The sequence below is a fragment of the Sapajus apella genome, unplaced genomic scaffold (assembly GCF_009761245.1).
Source record: "Sapajus apella isolate SASKATOON/1434 unplaced genomic scaffold, GSC_monkey_1.0 scaffold99, whole genome shotgun sequence".
NCBI classification, from domain to species: domain Eukaryota; kingdom Metazoa; phylum Chordata; class Mammalia; order Primates; family Cebidae; genus Sapajus; species Sapajus apella.
Genome location: NW_022437039.1, coordinates 1,935,120 through 1,958,856, shown reverse-complemented (window position 1 = coordinate 1,958,856; position 23,737 = coordinate 1,935,120). Strand labels below are relative to the sequence as shown.

The following is a 23,737-nucleotide window of genomic DNA, read 5'->3' as shown; positions in this document are numbered from 1 at the left end:
AAGGGCCTGGGGTCCTGGCTTTGCCATCTAATTGCTGGGTGACTTTGGCAGAGTTATTTAACCTCTCTGATCCTCAGTTTCCACACCCATAAAGTGGGGATAATAATACAATTACCCACTGTCCTAACACCCACCTTGCATTGTTGTCATAAGGACTGAGTCAGAAACCGTGAGGAGCCTGGCATGTAGAGAGTAAGTATTAGCTGATATTATGATGGTGGAGATTGTTACTGATGTGATTTTCCTAGCATTCCAGTGTGTAACTATTAGCTCAGTCAGTCACAGGCCTCTGGAGTGAGATTGCCCGAGGGGAGAATCATTGTTCACAAGCTGTGTGACCCTGGGCCAGTGCCTTGATGTCTCTGAGTGTTGGTTTCTTCCTCTGTAAAGGGGTACACAAACCTCCCTGGGGACTTAGGACAAGGACGATATATAATTTTTTTTTTTTTTTTTTGGAGACAGGGTCTTGCTCTGTCACACAGGCTGGAGTGCAGTGGTGTGATCTCGGCTCACTACAATCTCTGCCTCCCGGGTTCAAGCAATTCTCCTGCCTCGGCCTCCCAAGCAGCTGAAACTACAGGTGCCCGCCACAACGCCTAGCTAATTTTTTGTATTTTAAGTAGAGATGGTGTTTCACCATATTGTCCAGGCTGGTCTCGAACCCCTGACGTTGTGATCCACACGCGTCAGCCTCCAAAAGTGCTGGAATTACAGACGTGAGCCACCGCGCCCGGCCACGAGGATGATACTGAGCTGCTGCCTGTGAGTGTGTCTGAGGCCTGGCAAAGCCCACAGCAAGTGGCAAGTGCTCAGGACACCTCTGTAGTTGTTACCAGTGGACAGATGGAGAAGCTGAGGCTGCACGGGGTAGGGCATTTGCCTGAGGCTGTCTGAGCAGCAAGCGGCCCAGTGCTGGGACTTGGGCCTGGCCTGTCTGCCCAGAGCTTCTTGCTGCTGCTCGTGGCTTTGTCCCACCAGGAGTCCAAGGTCCCTGAGGCAGTGGTCATGGCCCCGTAACTCCCATGTCCCCGGGGCAGGGGTGGGGTCTTTGGCTGGAATAATAGGCCCCGCCAGGATAGAGTCTAGAAGATGCCTTTTTTGGAATCTGCAGCAGTCTGTGAAAGGGCTGGTGTGGGAGCTGGCCCTGTGCCTGAGGTGGGGCCGTGTTCAAGAGAGACAAAGGCCCCCACCTGAGCCACAGTGCAGACCCCAACCATGCACTGCAGAGTCAGGGGTTCAATATTTGGGGGGAGACTCACCACCTCTCAGTGCAGCTGGCCCAGTGACTGGGTGGGGGTGACTGCGGTGGGGATGTGGGGGCCCAGAAACTTCCGTTCTCCATGTGGCCTCCCAACTAGGAAGTGGGGGGTTAGGGAATGAGGGAGGAGAGGGGGTGGACCTCTGACCTGGCCGTTCTAGAAGCCCAGCTTATCCCTTCTTACCCAGATCCTCCATCCAAAGCTCCCCATGCCAAGCCTTCCTGGGCACCCCACCAAACACCAGCTTTCTCCACTGCAGGACTTATCAGTGCCTTTGCTGGCTCATGAGCATATCAAGGGTGGGATTTTCCTAACTGCCTTGACCAAGGAAGAATAAGACTTCTAAGAGTTGGGTTCCTGGACCCCACTTTGGGAAAGGCTGCCCCCCGCTGACCTTGCAGAAGGTGTGCTCTGGATCCTGTTTCCCCAAGTTCCCACAGCCCTGGTATATCCACGTCTGCTGCAAAGCTGGCCCGTAGGCTAGGTTTGGGTCATAGAGGGGTGGATTCCCAGCATGTTTGCTACTGCCATTTCCACCCCCAACATCAACAGCCCCTGCAGTGCTGGTCCATGACTCCAGTGGGTGTCCAGGTCCCCTGGGGAACCTATAAAAATAGCAATAATAGGCCTGGCGTGGTGGCTCACACCTGTAATCCCAGCACTTTGGGGGGCCAAGGCGGGCAGATCACGAGGCCAGGAGATTGAGACCATCCTGGCCAACATGGTGAAACCTTGTCTCTACTAAATAAAAAAATACAAAATTAGCTGGGCATGGTGATGCAAACCTGTAATCCCAGCTACTCAGGAGTCTGAGGCACGAGAATCACTTGAACCCGGGAGGCGGAGGTTGCCATGAGCTGAGATCTCACCACTGCATTCCAGTTTGGTGATAGAACAACACTCCGTCTCAAAAATAATAATACTATAGGCCAGGCGCCGTGGCTCACACCCATAATCCCAGCACTTTGGGAGGCTGAGGTGGGTGGATTCCCTCAGGTCAGGAGTTCCAGGGCAGCCTGGCCAACATAGTGAAACCCCGTCTCTACTAAAAATACAAAAATGAGCTGGGTGTGGTGGTGGGTGCCTGTAATCCCAGCTACTCCGGAGGCTGAGGCAAGAGAATCGCTTGAACCCAGGAGGCAGAGGTTGCAGTGAGCCGAGATGCACCATTGCACTCCAGCCTGGGCAACAGGAGTGAAACTCCATCTCAAAAAATTATATATAGCAATAATAATATAGCTTCCTGGGCCCAGCTCTGAAGACCTGTTTCAGCAGGTCTGGGTTAGTGGCCCAAAATCTGAATTTTTCATGCTAGACCCCAAAACCTTGATCATTAGAGCATCACTCTAAAGGACTGGTGGTCCCCTCTGCCTTGACCATCAAGAACCCCACCCTGACCCACCCCGCAGGACGCGCCAGGACCTGCCTCTTTAAGACCTCTCCTTACTGAAGCCTTCTGCACAGGAACCCTCCTTCTCCTTCAACACCCAGCAGACACCACCTCCTCCAGGAAGCCTTCAGTGACCACCCCTGTCCCCGCCCAGCCAGCCTGGAGGCATCCCTAGGCATCCCCAGCCCCCAGGCCTGCTTCAGCCTTATGACTGTTTCTATAAATACTTATTTCCTCCTGGCCTGTCTGGTGAATCAGGGAGGGAGAGGCTTGTCTGGGTCGGGTGCTGGGCCCACACACAGCAGGTGCGTTTCATTGGAGACGGAGTGGGGGACATGGGACTAGTCGCGATTGTCACTGCTGGCTGGCTGACATTGGCTAAGTTGCTTTCCCTCTCTGGTCTCTGTTTCTTTGTTTAAAGAAAACAACAAAAGAAGGCTGGGCGTGGTGGCAGGTGCCTGTAATCCCAGGTACTTGGGATACTGAGGCAGCAGAATCGCTTGAACCCAGGAGGCAGAGGTTGCAGTAAGCCAAGATCACACCACTGCACTCCAGCCTGGGTGACAGAGCGAGACTCCATCTCAAAACAACAGAGGCAGAGCTGGGTGATCGCAAACACTCCTTGACAACTAGAATCACAAACCTTTGTTGAGACTTCGTCTGTGCCTGGCTGTGTGCACAGCACTTTGCCTGTGTAGCCTCACTTTCATTCGTAACCGCTGCCGCCCCAGTGCCGAGAAAGGTTCTGTTACTCTAGTCTATCGGTTTGGCAGGCAGGGGCAGAGAGGCAAGGGAGCTTGGCCAGGTCACACAGCCACTAAGTGGCTGATGGAAGCCAAGATCTGAAACCACAGCTGCTCCCAGGGCCAAGGTCTTAACTAACTTCCATTGAAGCATTTCCCAGAGTGGTCTGTGTGTGGTTCTGAGGGATGGGGACAGTAGACAGATGTAACAGGAGGGGACACAGAGGCAGTGAGGGAGAGGGTCAGGCTACTTTAAAGTCTCTTTATCTTTTTCTTTTCTTTTTTTTTTTTTTGTTTTTTTTTTTGTGAGATAGAGTCTTGCTCTGTCGCCCAGGCTGGAGTGTAGTGGTGCGATCTCAGCTCGCTGCAACCTCTCCCTCCTGGGTTCAAGCGATTCTCCTGCCTCAGCCTCCCAGTAGCTGGGATTACAGGCACCCGCCACCACGCCCAGCTAATTTTTGTATTTTTGGTAGAGATGGGGTTTCGCCATGTTGGCCAGGCTAGTCTCAAACTCCTAATCTCAGGTGATCCGCCTGCCTTGGCCTCCCAAAGTGCTGGGATTATAGGCATGAGCCACCATATTGGGCGTCAATTCTCTTTCAACCTCTCTGAGAAGATCAGGAAAAAGGCTGGGCCTGACACTACCACGGCTGTCAGTAGCAGCAGGCAGCCAGGTGTCACCACAGAACCCAGTGCCATTACATTCCCGTGAAATCGATTTTAGCAGCTAATTCACTCACGGTGAGGGATTTTGGTTTTCTGTTTAAAATGGGGAGAGCAAGTTACCTTTGTAAACACATTTATTTAACTCTAAAATAAAATGAGTGGTTGAAAGAAAAACGTCAGGTGGTTAAAAATCAGACTGCTCACACAAAAGCTTGTTCCCGAAAGTTCACAGCAGTGTGATTCTCATGACGGCCCAGAGGTGGAAACGGCCCAGATGGTTGTCAGGTGTTGAATGAATAAGCAAAATGTGAAGTGGCCACATGACGGAATATTATTCAGCCATAAAAAGAATGAAGTTCTAATCAATGCTGCAATATGCATGAAGCTTGAAAACATCATGCTGAGAGAAGGCAGATGCAAAAGGCCACGTATTGTGTGATTCTATTTCTGTGAAATGTCCAGAATAGGCACATCCATAGAGAGAAATTTCTGGTTGCCCAGGACTAGAGGGGGTGGGGAATAGTGGGTGACTGCCTGTGGGTGTGGAGCTTTGGGGCGATAAAAATGTCTGGACTTAGATAGTGGTGATGGTTGCACAACTCTGAATATATAGTACTAAATACCCCTGACTGTGTACTTTAAACAGGTGACTTTTACAGCATGTGAATTATCTCTCAATTTTTCAAATATGGTATGTTTTGCCAACATGGCAAAATAGAAGCAGGCTGGGTGTAGTGGCTCACACATATAATCCCAGCACTTTGGGAGGCCAAGTCAGGCAGATCACAAGGTCAGGAGTTCAAGACCAGCCTGGCCAATATGTTGAAACCCCGTCTCTACTAAAAATACAGAAAAACTAGCCAGGTGTGATGGGCACATGCCTGTATGTAGTCCCAGCTACTCGGGAGGCTGAGGCAGGAGAATTACCTGAACCCAGGAAGCAGAGGTTACAGTGAGCCCAGATTGTACCACTGCACTCCAGCTTGGGCAATAGAGGGAGACTCTGTCTCAAAAAAAAAGAAGCATTAGAAGCCAGGTGTGGTGGTGGTGCCAGTGGTCCCAGCTACCCAAGAGGCGGAGGCAGGAGGATTGCCTGAGCCCAGGAGTTCAAGGCTACAGTGAACTGTGATCATGCCACTGCACTCCAGCCTGGGTGACAGAGCAAGACTGTATCTTTCAAAAAAAATGTGTAGGCAGGGCCTGGTGGCCCACGTCTGTAATCCCAGTACTTTGGGAGTCCGAGATAGACGAATTGCTTGAGCTCAGGTGTTCGAGACCACCCTGGGTGACATGGTGAAACCCACTCTCTACCAAAAGTAATGTAAAAATTACCTGGGAGTGGTGGCATGTGCCTGTGGTCCCAGCTACTTGACTTGAGAGGCTGAGCTGGGAGGATTGCTTGAGACAGGGAGATGGAGGCTGCAGTGAGCCATGACTGTGCTGCTACACTCCAGCCTGGGCAACAGTGGGAGACTCTATCTCAAAAAAAAATAATAATAATTAATGAATAAAAATAAAAAATAGAAACAGTAGAGAGAATGATCAAAGCGGAGGCTGGCCAGGTATAGTAGCTCATGCCTGTAACTCCAGCACTTCAGGAGGCCAAGGCAGATGGATCACTTGAGGTCAGGAGTTCGAGACCAGCCTGGCCAACATGGTGAAACCCCATCTCCACTAAAAATACAAAACTTAGCCAGGCTTGGTGGTGTGCACCTGTAATCCCAGCTACTGGGGAGGCTGAGGAATGAGAATCATTGGGTGGTGGAGGTTGCAGTGAGCTGAGATCGCACCATTGCACTTTAGCCTGGGTGACAGAGTGAGACTCCATCTCAAAAAAAAAAAAAAAAAAAAAAAATTTGGAGGCTTACTCCTTGCCAGGCACTGCCTTGTCTCTATGGCTTTAGTGACGTCGCCCTACAGGAACAGCCCAACTCCCTCAAAGGCTCTGTAGGCAGCTCCTGCTCAGAGCGTGGGGCCGGGGCCAGCTGGTGGATGGGGTGCTTGTGCAGGCACAGCCCACAAGGAACCCCACCTATCTCCCCTCGGCTTCTGCCCACAGCATCTCTAACAAGGAACTCTCAGAGCTGATCGAGCAGCTGCAGAAGAATGCCGACCAGGTGGAGAAGAACATCGTGGACACGGAGGCCAAGATGCAGAGTGTGAGTGCCCCCACTCCCTCCCCGGTGCCCCTGTGCTGCCAGCCCCATTCAGGACCAGGGCCTGTTCGGAATCAGTGATTCTCATTCAGGGATGATTCTGGCCCCCAGGGAACATGCAGAGACATTTTGGTTGTCACAACTTGGAAGGAAGGTGCTCCAGGCATCCATTTGGTGGGAAGTGGGGGTCGGGGATGCTGCGGAACACCCTACCATTCATTGCAGGGCAGCGGTGCCGAGGTCAGGAAGCCCTGCTCTGCCAGAGGAACCTTGCCGTTGTTGTTAATACCAGTACCCACTGGGTACTAAGTTCCTGCCGCCCCCTGGACCCTGTGCAAAGCGTCTCCTGCCTGAAGGAGCGCCATGGTGTCAGGCTCTTAAGAAAGGAATCCAACCTTGTCCTTGCTGGGTGACCTTGGGCAAGTGAGCCGTCCCACCTCCCCATGAACGGGATTCTTCCTAAACGGGCAGGAGTGTTCATTCCCATCCGGTGGGGTGGTTGTAAAGACTGAATGAGACTATGCAGATACAGTGCAGGGCTGTTACCATCAAATATCATTCTCGCGGCGCATCCTGCTGCTGCCAGCCCTCAGGGCGCAGGTCTTCCTCTGCCTTTTTTGGAGAAGAGAGAGAAAATAGCTGGGCAAATCACTTTCCCCTCTCTGAGCCTCAGTTTCCCCGTCTGCAACATTGGCCTAAGAACTGCCCCGTGGACTCAACGTCACGAAGCCTCTGTACCCTGCGGGACACATGAGCTGCGGGAATGCCCGCCTTCTCTTTGAACCTTCCAGCACCTCAGCCTGGTGCAACTGGGTTGATATCCATTTTGTAGCCTGGAGCAGTTGAGGTTCAGAAGGGCCTGCGGTGACAAGTCAGTGGCAGAGACGGTGCCAGCATCAGCCTGGACGTGGAATTACCAGACTGAGCAAATAAAATACAACATGCCCAGTTACATTTGTGTTTCAGAACACAAATCATTTTTTAGTAACAGGAAAGCACATGTATTATCAGGGATAGGCTTTTGCTAAAACATTATTATTTATCTGAAAATCCAATGCAATTGGCAGTCTGTATTTCTTCTGGTGTCCCTACTCAGGAGGCGATTAAGAGGTGGGACCAGGCCGGGCACAGCGGCTCACACCTGTAATCCCAGCACTTTGGGAGGCCAGAGGTGGACGGATCACTTGAGGTCAGGAGTTCAAGACCAGCCTGGCCAACATGGTGAAACCTTGTCTCTACTAAAACTGCAAAAATTAGCTGGACATAGTGGTGCACACCTGTTATCCCAGCTACTTGGGAGGCTGAGGCAGGAGAATTGCTTGAACCTGAGAGGGGAGGTTGCAATGAGCCGAGATCATGCCGTTGCACTCTAGCCTGGCGACAGAGTGAGACTCTGTCTAAAAAAAAAAAATGTGGGACCAGGGGAGTTGGGGAGATGAGGGTGGAGAGGTCAGCAGGGAGGTCAAGGTCTTCCCAGCCACACTGCTGTCCCCAGGCCCAGCCTCAGGTGTCCAAACGCCCTGGCTGCCCCTGATGGCCCAGTTGCCCACCCTCTGAGAGCCTGTCTGGAGCAGCTGAGACACCGGAGCGGGTGGGTGGGCTGGAGTGGGCATAGTCTGCAGGGGTGCAGGGGGCAGGCACGTGGAGACTCTGTTCTCTGCCACCAGCTGTCCCCTGCAGGGGCCCCGGGGTGGGCCTCACCCCAGCCTCCTGCCTGGGGTCCTGCCCTCCACACCCTCCTGGGCCTCCACCTCCTGCCTCCCTGGCTTCTGCCCAGTCAGCCCGCACCTGTTCCCTCCCATAAGCTCCCCTTGTCATTTTCAGTTACATCCCCTGCCATCTGGGACCCCCTTTGGTGGTGGATTTTTTCTTTCTTAAAACAAACATTTATTGGGGGTGTGTCTTTTCCTCATAACAAAAGTAATATGTGTTCATCACACACATTTCAGGATGGATAAACAAGCATAACGAAGTAAATTAAGATCATAAGCCGGGCACAGTGGCTTGTGCCTGCAAGCCCAGCACTTTGGGAGGCCTAGGCAGGCAGGTGGCTTGAGCCCAGGAGTTTGAGACCAGTTTGAGCAATACGATGAAACCCCGTCTCTACAAAAAATATGCAAAATTGGCCAGGCGTGGTGGTGTGTGTGCCTGTCACCCCAGCTCCTCGGGATACTGAGGTGGGAGGCTTGCTTAAGCCTGGGAGCCAATATCACACAACTGCACCCAGCCTGGGCAACAGAGAGAGGCCCGGCATCAGTCAATCAATCACTCAATCAAATCAATCATGTAGAATTCCACCACCAGAGGTATCCATTGACTGTTAACACATTGATGCATATCTGTTTGACCTTTGTGTGTGTGTGTAAGAGAGAGCGAGGGAGAGAGAAAGAAGAGGGTTTAACCTTCTCATTTTATTTCGCTGGAGTAATGACTCTGAATAACAAGCATGTCTTTGGGAGATAATTTTGAACCATTTTTATTTTATTTTTTGTAGAGGCGGGGTCTTGCTGTGTTGTCCAGGCTGGTCTTGACTGCTGGCCTCAAGCCATCCTCCTGCCTTGGTTTCCCAAAGTGCTGGTATTATAGTTATGAGCCATGTGTGCTTGGCCTGAACTATTTTTGCCTGCCTGCCTTCTTTCTTTCTTTTTTTCCTTTCTTCCTTCCTTTCTTTCTCTCTCTCTTTTTCTTTCTTTTCTTCTTCTTTTTTTTTTTTTTTTTTTGAGACAGTCTCACTCTGTTGCCCAGGAGTATATTGGTGCCATCTCAGCTCACTGCAGCCTCCACCTCCTGGGTTCAAATGATTCTCCTGCCTCAGCCTCCCGAATAGCTGGGATTACAGGTATGTGCCACCATGCGCAGCCAATTTTTGTGTTTTTAGTAGGAACGAGGTTTCACCTTGTTGGCTAGGCTGATCTTGAACTCCTGACCTCAGGTAACCCACCCACCTCAGCCTCCCAAAGTGCTGGGATTATAGGCGTTAGCTGAACTATTTTTTTTTTTTTTTTTTTTTTTTTTTTTTTATGGAGTCTCGTTCTGTTGCCCAGGCTAGAATGCAGTGGCATGATCACAGCTCACTGAAGCCTCAACCTCCTGGGCTCAAGCCATCTTCCCCTCTCAACCTCCCAAGTAGCTGGGACTACAAGCACATGCTACTGTGCCTGGCTAATTTTTATATTTTTTTTAGAGATAGGATTTCACTATGTGTCCCAGGCTGGTCTCAAATTCCTGAGCTGAAGCAATTCCCTGGCCTGGGCCCCCCAGTGTGCTGGGATTGTAGGGGTGAGCCACTGCCCCTATGGCTTTAAAAACTTTTCTATCAAGGTATAATTTATATAAACTGTATAGAAGTGTCTGCATTTGAAGACTTCACCTGGGTGAATTTTTGCATCAGTAGATACCCATGTTACATTGTCTGGGGCAAGATGGATAACACTGTCTAGAAAGCTCTCTGGCCATCTCCCCAGTTAATATCACTCAGAGATCAACCCTATTGCAATCTCTCAGCATCGATCAGTTCTGCCTGACCTTGAACTTTTGCACACCAGCCTCCCTCAGCTAGATGTCCTCTTTCTCTCTCAGCCAGTGTTTTGGGAGAGCTTACATTCCCACCTGGCAGCTTCATGAATTAGGCAATGATTGATAGACTTCCTCCTTTTGTAAAATTAATCTTTGATCTGCAGCTCAGGGAAGCTGGTGATAATGGAGTGGATAAAATTCCACTCCAAGCCAAGAAATGTGATGTTTTGTTGTAATTAACTGGCTAGCGTACCCCAGGGTTGGGGGATGCCTGGTTCTATTGGCTTTTTGAATACGTTGGTTTGTTTGAGACAGGGTCTTGCTCTGCTGCCCAGGTTGGAGTATAGTGGTGCAATCTTAGCTCACTGCAGCCTTGAACTCCCGGATTCACATGATTCTCCTGCCCCAGCCTACTGAGTAGTTAGGACTATGGGTGCACACCATCTCACCCAGCTACTTTAAAAAAAAAATTTATAAGAAGTGAAGTCTCCCTATATTGCCTAGGCTGGTCTTGCATTCCAGGGCTCAAGCAATCCTCCTGCCTCAGCCTTTCAAAGTGTTGAGATTACAGTCATGAGCCACTGTGCCTGACCTCCACTGGCTTTTGGAGACATCAGCCTCACCTCCAAGCCCCTGGGGAGCCAGGCCTGTTCACCCCTCAGCCCTCCCAGACTTAGCCAGGCAAAGACACTCGACACGTTTTCTTCCTCCAATAGGAAGCCAAGTTCACTTCATACCTGCACCACATCACCTCTGTGTATTTCTGATTTTTCTTCTTTTTTTCCTTTTTCTGTCTGTCTTTCTTTTTTTGAGATGGAATCTAGCTCTGTCATCAGGCTGGAGTGCAGTGGCACAATCTTGGCTCACCAGACCCTCCGCCTCCCAGGTTCAAGCGATTCTCCTACCTCTCGAGTAGCTGGGATTACAGGCACCACCACACCCACCTAATTTTTTTGTATTTTTAGTAGAGATGCAGTTTCAGCATGTTGCCCAGAAGGGTCTCAATCTCGTGACCCCCTGATCTGCCCACCTCAGCCTCCCAAAGTGTTGGGACTACAGGAGTGAGCACCGCACTTGGCCGCTTTTTCTTTTTTTAAGACAACTTTATGGATACATAGTTTACTTATAAAATGCTCCCATTTCAAGTGCACAAGTCAATGATTTTGAGTAACTTTAGCAAGGGGCGCAGCCATGCCCATGAATCAGTTTCAGCACATTTCGTCCGGAACAAGATCTCTTGTTCCTATTTACTGTTAATGCCTCTTCCCAGCCCTGCCCTGGGCAACAACTAAGAGACAGAGACTTTCTGTCTCTCTGGACTTGCCTATTTGGGGCACTTGACGTAAATGGATCCCACATCATGTGGGCTCTGTCTGGCTTCTTTCCCTTTGAATAACCTCTTCAGGCTCATTCACATGGAGCACGGTCCGTAGTTCCTGCTCTTTGTTGCTAAGTGGTATTTCTCAGTTCACTTCGCAAAGCGGGTGTTTTCCTTATGCCCATTGTAGAGATGGGGATGCTGAGACCCAGCCAGGGGATGGGATTGGCGGCCGCCTCTGGGTGCCCCAGCGTCAGCCAACCTGTACTCAGTCCCCTCACTGACATGTGACTGCCTCCCCTGTGGGACTGGGGATCACTCAGGGGCTCATCCCTAGGACCCAGCATGGTGCAGACTCACAGCTGGGCTTCTCAAATACTGTATTGACACAGTGAATTAAGCCACTGTGTTGAGAAACCTGCTGTCCTGGCTGCTGTTCATCACTCTTCCCTAAATGAACAGAAGCCCTGCACTCATCGGCAACCATCGATGGCCCCTCCCAGATACTCCCCCCTGCCCCCGCTCTGCTCCTTCTCGCTGGTGCTACCTTGCTGTCACCTGGCTGCTGCCACAGACCACTGCCTGCTCTCCCAGCCCACTGCCTCACTACCCATATACTCTCCCCACAGACCCCCTGGAGGCATCCCCTTTAAGCACAAGTGGAGCTATGCAGGACCCCTCCTTGCAGCCATTCCGTGCTCTGGCCCCCCACCTGCCCTGTTTCCTCTCTATCCACAGCGGCCTTTCACCACGGCTTAGTTGTAGCTTGCTCTCTCCTGCCTCAGGACCTTTGCACAGGCCATCTGTGGCTGGAACACCCGTCCCTTTCATCCTTTGTTCTTAGCTTGTGTCTCTGCCGCAGAGAGGCTTCCCTGACCACCAGAGCTGAAGCGGGTCCACCTCGTTCCGCCTCTCGTGCGTTTCTTTCATAAACACTGAGCTGGAGGGACTTGTAATCACCTCTGTGAGGCTCATCCTGTGACTGGCCTTCCTGGTGGTCTCGCAGACTGGGCTGTGAGTGCCAGGCAGGGAGGCCATGTCTCTTCTGTTCACAGCTGTGTCCCAACACCTGGCATACAGTAGGTGCTTGAGCTCTGTTTGCTGGGTACTTAAGGACAGGCTGGAAGGGGCATAAGGAAAATACCCACTTTGCAGAGTGAACCGAGAAATGCCACTTAGCAACAAAGAGATGGAACTACTGACTGTGCTATCTAGACAAGCCTGGAAGGCGTTACTCAGAGGGAAAGAAGGAGGCTGGGCGTGGTAGCTCACACCTGTAATCCCAGCACTTTCAGAGGCCAAGGTGGGTAGAGGTCAGGAGTTCAAGACCAGCCTGGCCAAGATGGTTAAACCCCATCTCTACTAAAAATACAAAAACTAGCCCAGTGTGGTGGCAGGCACCTGTAATCCCAGCTGCTTGGGAGGCTGAGGCAGGAGAATGATTTGAACCCAGGGGGCGGAGGTTGCAGTGAGCCGTTGCACCACTGCACTACAGCCTGGGCGACAGAGCGAGACTTGGTCTCAAAAAAAAAGGAAAAAGGGAAAGAAGGGAAGCATCTTGCTGACCCCTCGTGATCTGCCCACCTCAGCCTCCCAAAGTATTGGGATTACAGGCGGGCCTGAGGCTCATCCTTTGACTGGGGCTCATCCCGCCCCTCCCGTTGCCACAGTGCCCGCTCTCAGCTCCTGTCCATTGTCCCCTCTCTTGTGATCCTCACAGGACGTGGCTCGGCTGCAGGAGGGTCGGCAGCCTGAGCAACGGGACGTGACCCTGCAGAAGGTCTTGGACTCAGAGAAGCTGCTCTACCTGCTGGAGGCAGATGCGGCCATCGCCAAGCACATGAAGCACCCGCAGGGAGACATGATCGCCGAGGAGTAGGTCCCTTCCACTTCTCGTCTCAGGGGAGCGGTCGGGGGCTGTGGCCCAGGGCTGGGGATCCTGTTCAGCATTCGGGAGCCGAAGTCAGAGGTTATCAAGGGCTAACTAGGTGCCAGGCACGTGCCAGAGGCTCATGTGATCTTCTTGACAACCGTATTTTGCAGTTAGGGAAAGGGAGACTCGGGGAGTTGATGTCCCTTTTCTGGAGCCACCAGCCTGACCTTTGAGCTTTTGAGCTAGCTCTCCCGCTGCCTGGCGCCCTGTCCCTGGCATCCTTGGCTCACTTGGCATTCAGTTGATCATGGATGAATCAGCCCCCCTTGTCCCATGCCCCACACCCCACACCCTCAGCAAGGGCCAGGCTCTCTCAGTGCCCCATGACCTCTGAGACTTGTCTTTGGCATGGCATGCACCACCCCATGGGCCCTACTGGATGACAGGCTCCAGAAAACAAGGTCCTTCCTGCTTATTCCAGAACCTTCTATGGTTCTGGGCACCTAGTAAGCCCTCAGGAAACTCTGATTCGGGAAGGAAAATTGAGGGAAAGTGGTTGGGGCAGGCATGGTGGCTCACACCTGTAATCCCAGCACTTTGGGAGGCTGAGGTGGGCGGATCACCTGAGGTCAGGTGATCCTGAGTCAGGAGTTTGAGACTAGCCTGGCCAACATGATGAAACCCTGTCTCTACTAAAAATACAGAATTAGCTAGGTGAGGTGGCATATGCCTGTAATCCCAGCTACTCAGGAGGCTGAGACAGGAGAATCACTTGAACCCGGGAGGCAGAGGTTGCCCTGAGCTGAGATTGTGCCACTGCATTCCAGCCTGGGCAACAGAGCAAGACTCTGTCTCAAAAAAAAAAAAAAAAAAGAAAGAAAGAAAGTGGGTGGGAGGAGGGGAGGGAGGGGGTGGGAGGATGCAGAGATTGTCTAGAACCCAAGACCACGGTCACCGTGTCCTTCCAGGCCACTGAGGCCGGGGTCTGGGTGGGAGCCCCTCCTGGGGCACGGGCAGTGCCAACCAGCCCCACTAAGCAGGCAACCTCTTTCCCATCAGTATCCGTCAGCTGAAGGAACGTGTGACCAACCTGCGCGGGAAACACAAGCAGATCTACAGCCTGGCGGTGAAGGAAATGGACCCACAGGTCAACTGGGCGGCACTGGTGGAGGAGAAGCTGGTATGGCCAGGGCGAAGCCGCTGGCTCCAGGGCTTCAGCTAGGGAGGGGGCCGTGTGTGTGCAGGGAGCGCCTCACCATTTAATGAGCATCCCCGGTCCCGATGTTTTTCCAGTGTGCCAGTGGGAAAAGAGAGGCTCAGAGGACTGCAGCACCAAGTCAGGGTCACACAGCTCAAGCAGCGGTGATTCAGATTCTGGGGCCTGTCAGCTGCACCTGGCTGCCGCTCCTGGGTCCCGCCTTCCAACCCTGGCATGTTGGGGTCTTGGCAACGCTTTGTGGACAGGCTGGGGTGGGAGCAGCCAGACTTCTGGCTAGTCTCTGTTTTTCTTGTGCCTTCGCCACAGAGAAGCAGGCCGCCGCTGCAGCTAGGTGTTCCAGGTTCGAGCCTCAGCTTCCCTAATTTTATTTTTCATTTATTTATTTATTTTTGAGACAAGGTCTCAGTCTGTTGCCCAGGCTGGAGAACAGTGGCACGATCATGGCTCACTGCAGTCTCATCTTCCCAGGCTTAGGTGATCCTCCCACCTCAGCCTCCCACATAGCTGGGATTACAGGTGCACGCCACCACACCTGGCTGATTTTTTGTATTTTTTGCCAACATTGGCCAGGCTGGTCTCAAACTCCTAGGCTCAAGTGATCCACCTGCCTTGGCCTCCCAAAATGCCGGGATGACAGGCATCAGCCGCCATGCCTGGCCAGCTTCCCCAGCATTAGCAGCGTGACCCTGAGCAAGTGACTTGTTCACTCAGCCTGTGTCCTCATCTGCGAGATGGGACGGTAACCTTGCAGGCCTCTGAGGCTGTGTGAGATGAAAGGCAATATGGAGGTCAGTGATCCGCAAGCAGAACGTCAGGGTTGAAGGTGTGGCCAGCATCTCCCTGTGGCACCTCGGGGTCCCGTGATGAAGAGAGCAGCATCATGGCCACTGCCGAGTCTCCTGGGGTGGCTGCACGTCCCCAGCCCCCAGCCCACCCTTTCCCTTTTGCTTCTCTGCCTTCCCGGCCAGGACAAGCTGAGCAGCCAGGGCTTCGGGACTGACCTGCCACTGGTGGATCACCAAGTGGAGGAGCACAACATCTTCCACAACGAGGTCAAGGCTATCGGGCCCCACCTGGCCAAGGATGGGGACAAGGTGAGGCGTGTGCTGGTGTGGTGGGGACTCAGGGATGGAGGGGGCCACACCTGCATCCTGCCCCTGACCTGTGCCCTTGGCTCTGTCCTCAGGAGCAGAACAGCGAACTCCGGGCCAAGTACCAGAAACTGCTGGTGAGGAGCTCCCTGGGGGAAAAGGCTTCCGGGGAAGGAAGAGGGTGGGAAGCTCGGAGTCATGGGGGACAAGGAGATATATATATTTTTTTGCTGTTTTGTTGTTATTGTTGTTGTTGTTGTTTTTTGAGGAGTCTCATTCTGTAACCAGGCTGGAGTGCAGTGGCACCATCTTGGCTCAATGCATCCTTCACCTCCCGTTTTCAAGTGATTCTCCTGCCCCAGACTCCCAAGTAGCTGGGACTACAGACACGAGCCACCATGTCTAGCTAATTTTTGTATTTTTAGTAGAAACTGGGTTACGCTATGTTGGCCAGGATGGTCTCGATCTCCTGACCTTGTGATCTGCCTGCCTCAGCCTCCCAAAGTGCTGGGATTACAGGCATAAGCCACCTTGCCTGGCCAAGGATGTATTCTTCTAAAAATGACATAAGCAGCTGGGTGTGGTGGCTCACACCTGTAATCCTAGTGCTTTGGGAGGCAGAGGCAGGAGGATCCCTTGAGCCCAGGAGTTTGAGACCAGCCTGGGCAACATAGTGAGACTCCAGCTCTACAAAGAATTTAAATATTAGCTGGGCTTGATGGCATGCCTGTGGTTCCAGCTACTTGGGAGGCTGAGGTGGGAGGATCACTTGAGCCCAGGAGGTGGAGGCAGCAGTGAGCTGAGATCGTGCCACTCCACTCCAGCCTGGGAAACAGAGCAAGACCCTGTCTTAAAAAAAAAAAAAAAAAAAAAAGAAGGCCGGGCGTGGTGGCTCACACTTGTAATCCAAGCACTTTGGAGGCCAAGGCGGGCGGATCACCTGAGGTCAGGAGTTCAAGACCAGCCTGAGCAACATGGTGAAACCCCATCTTTAAAAAAATAAATAAGTAAAAAAGAAGAAGAAGAAGACAGGCGTGTAGTAAACACTTCAGTCAGGAGAGGGGCTAAGGTGGGAAGAGACCTGTCCCAGCCCTGTCCTGAGCGGCTGCCAGGTTTGCCCTGTTTGCTCAGGGAAAACCTTAATAGACCCCAGGGGGTACTGCCTGTTAAGTACCTGCTGGGTGCCACTGCTTTCTGTACAGAAGCTTTCCATTTTCCTTCCCAAACCTTTAAAGAATGTATTCTTTTAAAAATTGTGTCATGCAAATGCTTCCTCACTGCCAGTGTTTCAGACATCTCAGAGAATGGAGAGGCAGCCTCGTGTAGCTGTTAGGAACCACGCCGCCTCTGCCTCTTAGTGTTGGTGGTGAGAGACTGAGCGAGTTACTTAGCCTCTGGGAGCCTCAGTTTCCTCTTCTGTGAAATGGAGTTCCTACGTGTTCCTGTCTCATAGGGTCGCTTTGAGGATGAAATGAGTTAATGTTGCAGAAGTTCTTAGCTTAGTGCTGGCTTGGGGAGGGCCCCGTGTACCTAAAGGCAAACATCCCTCCTTTCCCTTCCACCCCCACTTCTCAGACATAAAGTGGTGCTTTCCTTCCAGCCCTCTATAAGATGATCATGATAAACAGTAGAAGCTGTAGTTACTGATATTTATTGAGCACCAACTATATGCCAATCTCTGTGCCCTCTGAGGTTGGGCCATCATCATCCCCATTTACAGATGGGTAAACTCAGCCTTCACAAAAATGTCAATTCCATAAGGGTTTTGTGTGTTTCATTCACTGCTGTATCCCAAGTGCCTGGAGCCACGTCCGGCGCATAGTAGTTGCTCAGTAAACATTTGCTGAATGAATGAATGAGTTTTAGGGGGTCAGGTGACTTGTCCAAGGGGGCCTGGCCTGGAAGTGGCTAAGCTGGGTTTGTCCTCAGGCCAGCTGGGCCCTGCGGGAGTCGGGGAGGGAAGCGAGCAGTGGCAGTGGGCTGAGGATGCAGCTCCGTCCTTGCGCCGGCTCCTGCAGGTGGCATCACAGGCCCGGCAGCAGCACCTGAGTTCACTGCAAGACTACATGCAGCGCTGCACCAACGAGCTGTACTGGCTAGACCAGCAGGCCAAGGGCCGCATGCAGTATGACTGGAGCGACCGCAACCTCGACTACCCCAGCCGCCGGCGCCAGTACGAGGTGGGCATGGGGAGCCTGGGCGCCAGGGAGGAGGCAGCCCTGGAGGGAGCATGGGGCCACCAGGCGGAAGCATGGGGCTGGCAGGCTGGGCACTGAGGCTCCTCCCCTGCTCCCCACTGCAGAATTTCATCAACCGGAACCTGGAGGCCAAAGAGGAGAGAATTAACAAACTGCACAGCGAGGGTGACCAGCTGCTGGCGGCCGAGCACCCTGGGAGGAACTCCATTGAGGTGCGTGCGCCCCGAGGCCACACAGCTCCTCCAGGGTGGCTGCTGGTCGGCCTCTGCCTGTGGACCACCTGGAGCTCGGGCAGACCCTGGAGCTGGGGGTCCTGCAAGCTGCATCTAGCTCTGTCTGTCTCCTCCGTTTATCCTGAAACGTTGACACCTCTGCCCTCAGCTCCTGGACTTCTGAAGCCCCTGTGGGATCTGTATTAGTTTTCTAGAGTTGCTGCAACAAGTATCCATAAACTTAGTGGCTTTAAACAACAGAAATGCATTCTATCAGAGGTCTGTGGGCTGTATGTCTGAAATCAAGGTGCTCCGGGACCTCATTCCCTCTGGAAGCTCTAGGACAGGTGGCTTCCTTGCTCTTCCGGCTTCTGGAGGTTGTCAGCAGCCCTTGGCACATGGCTGCATCAATCCAGTCCCTTCCTCCATCTTCACACAGCCTTCTCTCCCCATGTCTTTCTGTGTCCTCTCATAAGGACACCAGTCACTGGATTTAGGGCTCACTCTAATTCCAGGATCCTTAACTAATGACATCTGAAAAGATCCTATTCCAAATAATGTCCCATCTTTTTTTTTTTTTTTTTTTTTGAGATGGAGTTTGATCGTTGTTGCCCAGGCTGGAGTGCAGTGGTGCAGTGATCTCGGCTCACTGCAACCTCCACCTCCTGGGTTCAAGTGATTCTCCTGCCTCAGCCTCCCGAGTAACTGGGACTACAAGCGCACACCACCACACGCGGCTATTTTTTGTATTTTTAGTAGAGACAGGGTCTCATCGTGTTGGCCAGGCTAGTCTCGGACTCCTGACCTCAGGTGATTGACCCAGCTCAGCGTCCCAAAGTGCTGGGATTACAGGCATGAGCCACCGTGCCCAGCCAGGGTCATGGATTTGGTGGGACAGTATTCAGTCCATGACTGTGCCTTTGCGCAGATGTGCTGAAGGCACTACTTTAGGCAGACGAAGCCTGCACTTGCCCCTTGTGTACCGCACAGCCTGGGCGTCCGCACGTGACATCCCTGTTTGGCTCCTTAACGTGATGCCTCTGTCCTCCTCCTATCCCTGAGCAGAAGCTGGCTATCTCTGTGGAAGCCACACCCAGGCAGAAACCAGATGCCTACCTCCCCCACCATGCCCCGGTCCAGTATCCCAGAAGTCCCTCCTTTGGCGTCTCTGGTACCTGCCCAATGGTGACCAGCCCCTCTTCTGCTGGTAGGCACACATGGAGGCTGTGCACGCTGACTGGAAGGAGTACCTGAACCTGCTCATCTGCGAGGAGAGCCACCTCAAGTACATGGAGGACTACCACCAGGTACCTGCCTCTTCCGGGAGCACCCCCAGCACCAGGGGCACTACTCTCTGAGAGTGCCCAGTGCCTCCTTGGCTCACGCGTGGCCTCGTGCTGCTTGATCCAGGAGCCTTGTAGTGTTGCCATCTCAGGTGCCCAGCGCCCATGCTTCTGATGGCATGTGCAGACATGTCCCGAGCTTGTTGGCCCCTGTCCATCCTCCCTGGGGACCGGGGCCAGAGTCTGATCCCCAGGTCACATGGGGCCCAGGGATGAGTGTGAGGGGTTTTAATTTTTGCAAAATCTATAATATACATGCAGATACATAAAACAAAATTTGTCTTTTTTTTTTTAAGAGAGTCTCGCCCTGTCACCCAGGCTGGAGTGCAGTGGTGCCATCTCAGCTCACTGCCACCTCTGCCTCCTGAGATCAAGGGATTCTCCTGCCTCAGCCTTCTGAGCAGCTGGGATTACAAGTGCTCACTACCATGCCCGGCTAATTTTTGTATTTTTAGTAGAGACGGGGTTTCACCATGTTGGTCAGGTTGGTCTCAAATCCCTGACCTCAGGTGATCCTCCCCTCTCAGCCTCCCAAAGTGCTGGGATTACAGGTGTGAGCCGCTGTGCCTGGCCAATTTGCCATTTTCAAGTGTACAATTCAGTGGCATTCATTGTTTCACAATGCAACCATCACCACTAGCTATTCCAACTCTTTCCATCACCCCAAAGAGAAACCCTGGCCGGGCGTGGTGGCTCACGCCTCTAATCCCAGCACTTTGGGAGGTCAAGGCAGGTGGGTCACCAGAGGTCAGGAGTTCGAGACCAGCCTGGCCAATATGATGAAACACCATCTCTACTAAAAATATAGAAGTTAGCCAGGCATGGTGGCGCATACCTGAAATCCCATCTACTTGGGAGGCTGTGGCAGGATAATCGCTTGAACCTGGGAAGCAAGGTTGCAGTGAGCCAAATCGGACCACTGCACTGCAGCCTGGGTAACAGAGAGAGACTCCATCTCAAAAACAAAACAAAACAAAAACAAAAACCTTTACCCATTAGGCAGTAAGTCTCCATTCCTTCTCCCCGGCCCTGGTCACCTCTGGTCTGCTTGCTGTCCCTATGGACTTGCCTATTCCAGATGTTTCACATCTAGAGTGAATGTGAAGGATAAGCAGAATCATGCAGTCTCCGCCCTTTTGTGTCTTGCTTGTCTCACTGAGCATCATGTTGTCTGGGTTTATCCATGTCGTAGCATTTTCAGTGCTTCGCACCTTTTCATGGCTGAATCATATCCCATTGTACAGAGAGACCAGCGTGTATCCACTCATCTGTGGCTGGATGCTTGTCTGGTTACAGAGGAATGAGAGTTCTTAACAAGCTGCTGGTGACTCTTAGGAGTGAGGTGTCTGGGGAAAGCTGGATGTGGGCGACCCCATGTCCCTCCTCGTTCACTATCTGAGCTGCACGGTGGGGGCTTCAGGTGCTGTTCATAGCTGCAGCCCAAGTGCGTGGCCTGTGGGGAGAGGGGGGTCACTGACACACCGCTCTCACCCCCTTGAGTTCATGCAGGAGAGGGGCAAATCGCTGGGCCAGGGGTTAGCGGACAGTGACCCAAGAGTTCATAGACTGAAGAATGCAACAGAGAATTTTTGAGAACATAAAAGGGAGGTTATTATCAAAACTTAGAAAGAAGGTGTAAAGTCTGGGTATTCCTAGTACAGAGAGAGGAACGGAATCAAAGACACCCAAAACTTACTTGTATATGAAAGGAAGCATGTCACAGAGGTGGCATCTTATGGATGGGTGGGAAAGGACCTGGCTTCTCCCCAAGGAGCTGGCTCAGGGAGGGTGGGACTGTCTCCATGAAGGGAGCCTCAGGTTCAGCACAGGGGCCCATCTGAGGGATGAGCTTGAAGCCTCAGACAGAAGCCCAGGTGCTTCTAGTGGTTTCCTGGCTGTGACAGGGCCACATTCTCCCCTAGTTCCACAAAGACATGAAGGACGCTCAGGAGCTGCTGCGCAAGGTGGACTCGGACCTAAACCAGAAATACAGCCCTGACTTCAAGGACCGGTACCAGATTGAGCTGCTATTGAGGGAGCTGGATGTGAGCGATGGCCCAGGACCCTGCTGGCTTGGGGCAGGGGAGCGGGGGACCCCTCTATACCAGGCCCACCCTCAGCACTGGACAGGCCTCTCCACAGGCCCCGCCTGTTGATCCCAGCCCCGACTCAGCACCCTCCCACCAGGGGAAAGGCTGTTGGTCTCACCCTGGTCCCCCACCCCCCTTTCTCCAGGACCAGGAGAAGGTGCTGGACAAGTATGAGGATGTGGTGCGGGGGCTGCAGAAGCGAGGCCAACAGGTGGTGCCTCTCAGGTACCGCCGGGAGACGCCGCTCAAGGCCATCCCCGTGGAGGCACTCTGTGACTTCGAGGGGGAGCAGGTGCGTGGGGCCATCTTCTCTGTTTACCTCAGTACAGTCTTTGGGGTAACATGGCTGGATCTGGGGCCTCAGGCAACGTTCTTGGGAACCTTTGCCTGTTTCCATGGTTGGTGTCATTCTGCCCACCCTTCCCCTCATGCAGGTATACTGACACCCCCATGCGACCTCCACCCCATCTGGCCTGGTCTGTGTTCCACCAGCTTAGCAACCCCAGCCCCTCCCCAGAAGTCCCAGGGCAGGTTCTCATTGGCCCACTGTGAGTCACGTGTCTGCCTTACACCAATCACTGTGGCTGGAGAATTCGTGTCCACCCTATACCAATGACTGTGGCTGGGGAAGGCCCGTCTTTCATTGGCCAGTTTCAAGTCACGTGTCCATCTGGAGCTTGGGAATGGAGAAGGAATGAGACCACAGGGACTGGGAATTAGGAGGGAAGGTTCCCCAAAGGGAAATGGAAGTGGGTTGCTGGGCTGGCTGCCTCAATACCTGTGACCCTCCTGTGTGCCCCTCCCAACTCAATGGGCAGAGTCCAGGCAAAGAGCCAGGACTCCTCAGGTTCAAGAGTCAGGGGTGCAGGAGTGAGATGGCTACCGGGCTCCCAGGCCATCTCACTTCTCAAGCCCCTGCCTGGATCCTGACTGTCCGGCCTGCCCCTGCCAGGGCCTGATATCGCGGGGCTACAGCTACACCCTGCAGAAGAACAACGGGGAGAGCTGGGAGCTCACAGACAGCGCTGGGAACAAGCTGATTGCTCCTGCTGTCTGCTTTGTGATCCCCCCCACAGACCCCGAGGCCCTGGCTCTGGCTGACAGGTACAAGGGCAAAGGCGGGGGCCCGCACGGACCAGCCCTATTCCTGGGGCTTCTCAGGCCCCATTTTATAGCCCCAGGCATTCGGACTCAGCCTGTCGGTGGGGGGGGTGGTCACTGACACCCTCCATCTACACTACTTTGGAGGTTCATGCAGGACAGGGGCAGATCGCTGGGCTGGCTGACTTGCTGAACATGTCTGGCTCTGGACTTCTTCCAGCAAGCCATTTCTAAGGGCCTCTGGCTCCTGTATGCACTGCTCCCTGCACCTGAAGACCCCAGCCCCTCAACTGGAGGACTCAGCTAGAATAAGGGCTGCCTCCTCTTGGCTCCCAGGCACCTTCTTCCACTGCATGCGCTGCTTTTTATTTAGTGACTCATGTATCCAGCAGTTTCGTTGGGCCTGGGCTCCTTGAATTTCCTCTCTCCAGGGCCTAGTTCAGTGCCTGGTGCAAAGTAGGTGCCCAGGAACTCCCTGCTGAATGAGTGGATGATTCCGGGAATGGCTTCATTTATTCAAGTATTTATTGAGTACTTGCTGTGTATGCTTCCTCAGAGGTAACGTCCTGGTGAAGATTACTGGACAGACTACTGTAGGTAGTAAGACTTCCTATGGAGAAGGAAGAGGGAAGGAGGGAGAGTGGAAGAAGGGTTCTGAGTCCAGGAGCATGGAAAGGCCATTGCCACAGTGAGAGCTTTCTGTCTGCATCTAAGGAGCCATAGGCTCTTCTGGGGTGCCTGCCCAGCCAGGGTCCGCAGTCCCGCCTCTGTGGGTGCAGGTGGGGGGGGTGGGCTGCCCAGGTCCCCAGCCCATTCCTGTCCTCACAGCCTAGGCAGCCAGTACCGGAGCGTGCGGCAAAAGGCAGCCGGGAGCAAACACACGCTGCAGCGTCGGTATGAGGTGCTGAAGACCGAGAACCCCGGAGGTGGGTGCCAGGGCCACTCGACTGAGGCTCTGGGGGTGCCAGGGAGGAGGGACTGGACTCAGGGTCTGTGCTGTGGATGAGATAGCAGGGGTCTGGCATAGGAGGTGGGGTAGGGCAGGTGCTGGTTACCTAGGTCCCTCCCTGGGCCTCATACCCCTGACCCACTGTCACCCCTGCCTGTGTCCTCCCTCTTTCCACAGATGCCTCTGACCTCCAGGGGCGCCAGCTGCTGGCTGGCTTGGACAAGGTGGCCAGTGACCTGGACCGGCAGGAGAAGGCCATCACAGGGATCCTGCGACCACCGCTGGAGCAGGGCCGGGCTGTGCAGGACAGTGCCGAGCGGGCCAAGGACCTCAAGGTACCTGCAGGCCAAGAGCACAGGCGAGGCCTGGGGAGTCCTGCGCTGGCCCCCTGGGGCCCCTATTCGAGGGCTTTTCCCCATGGGGTCCTGAGACACTCACTGCATGTGTCTGACAGAGACAGCCTGCTGCATGTAACCGGGTCCCCAGTTGTGGAGGTGGCAGGGCTCTTTCCAGACACATCCCCAGGAGAAAGACCTGGCAAGGTTTGCACTGTCCCTGCACGGCTTGTCAACTGGGTGCCTGCACAGCATGTTGACTCTGGAATTCCGCAGGG

At 53.3% G+C, this 23,737-nt stretch overlaps 1 protein-coding gene across 1 annotated transcript in view; it reads left to right on the top strand.

Moving 5' to 3' along the window:
* The window catches only part of PPL (periplakin), a 58,078-nt gene that overhangs the window by 23,317 nt on the left and 11,024 nt on the right, over positions 1-23,737 (top strand). The window contains exons 2-14 of the mRNA XM_032258030.1: positions 6,118-6,217; positions 12,769-12,923; positions 13,981-14,101; positions 15,109-15,234; positions 15,327-15,368; positions 17,250-17,411; positions 17,534-17,641; positions 18,853-18,948; positions 20,907-21,029; positions 21,220-21,366; positions 22,027-22,178; positions 23,004-23,101; positions 23,302-23,459. Of these exons, the coding sequence (XP_032113921.1) occupies positions 6,118-6,217; positions 12,769-12,923; positions 13,981-14,101; positions 15,109-15,234; positions 15,327-15,368; positions 17,250-17,411; positions 17,534-17,641; positions 18,853-18,948; positions 20,907-21,029; positions 21,220-21,366; positions 22,027-22,178; positions 23,004-23,101; positions 23,302-23,459 (1,588 nt within the window). The remainder of the gene's footprint in view (positions 1-6,117; positions 6,218-12,768; positions 12,924-13,980; positions 14,102-15,108; positions 15,235-15,326; positions 15,369-17,249; positions 17,412-17,533; positions 17,642-18,852; positions 18,949-20,906; positions 21,030-21,219; positions 21,367-22,026; positions 22,179-23,003; positions 23,102-23,301; positions 23,460-23,737) is intronic.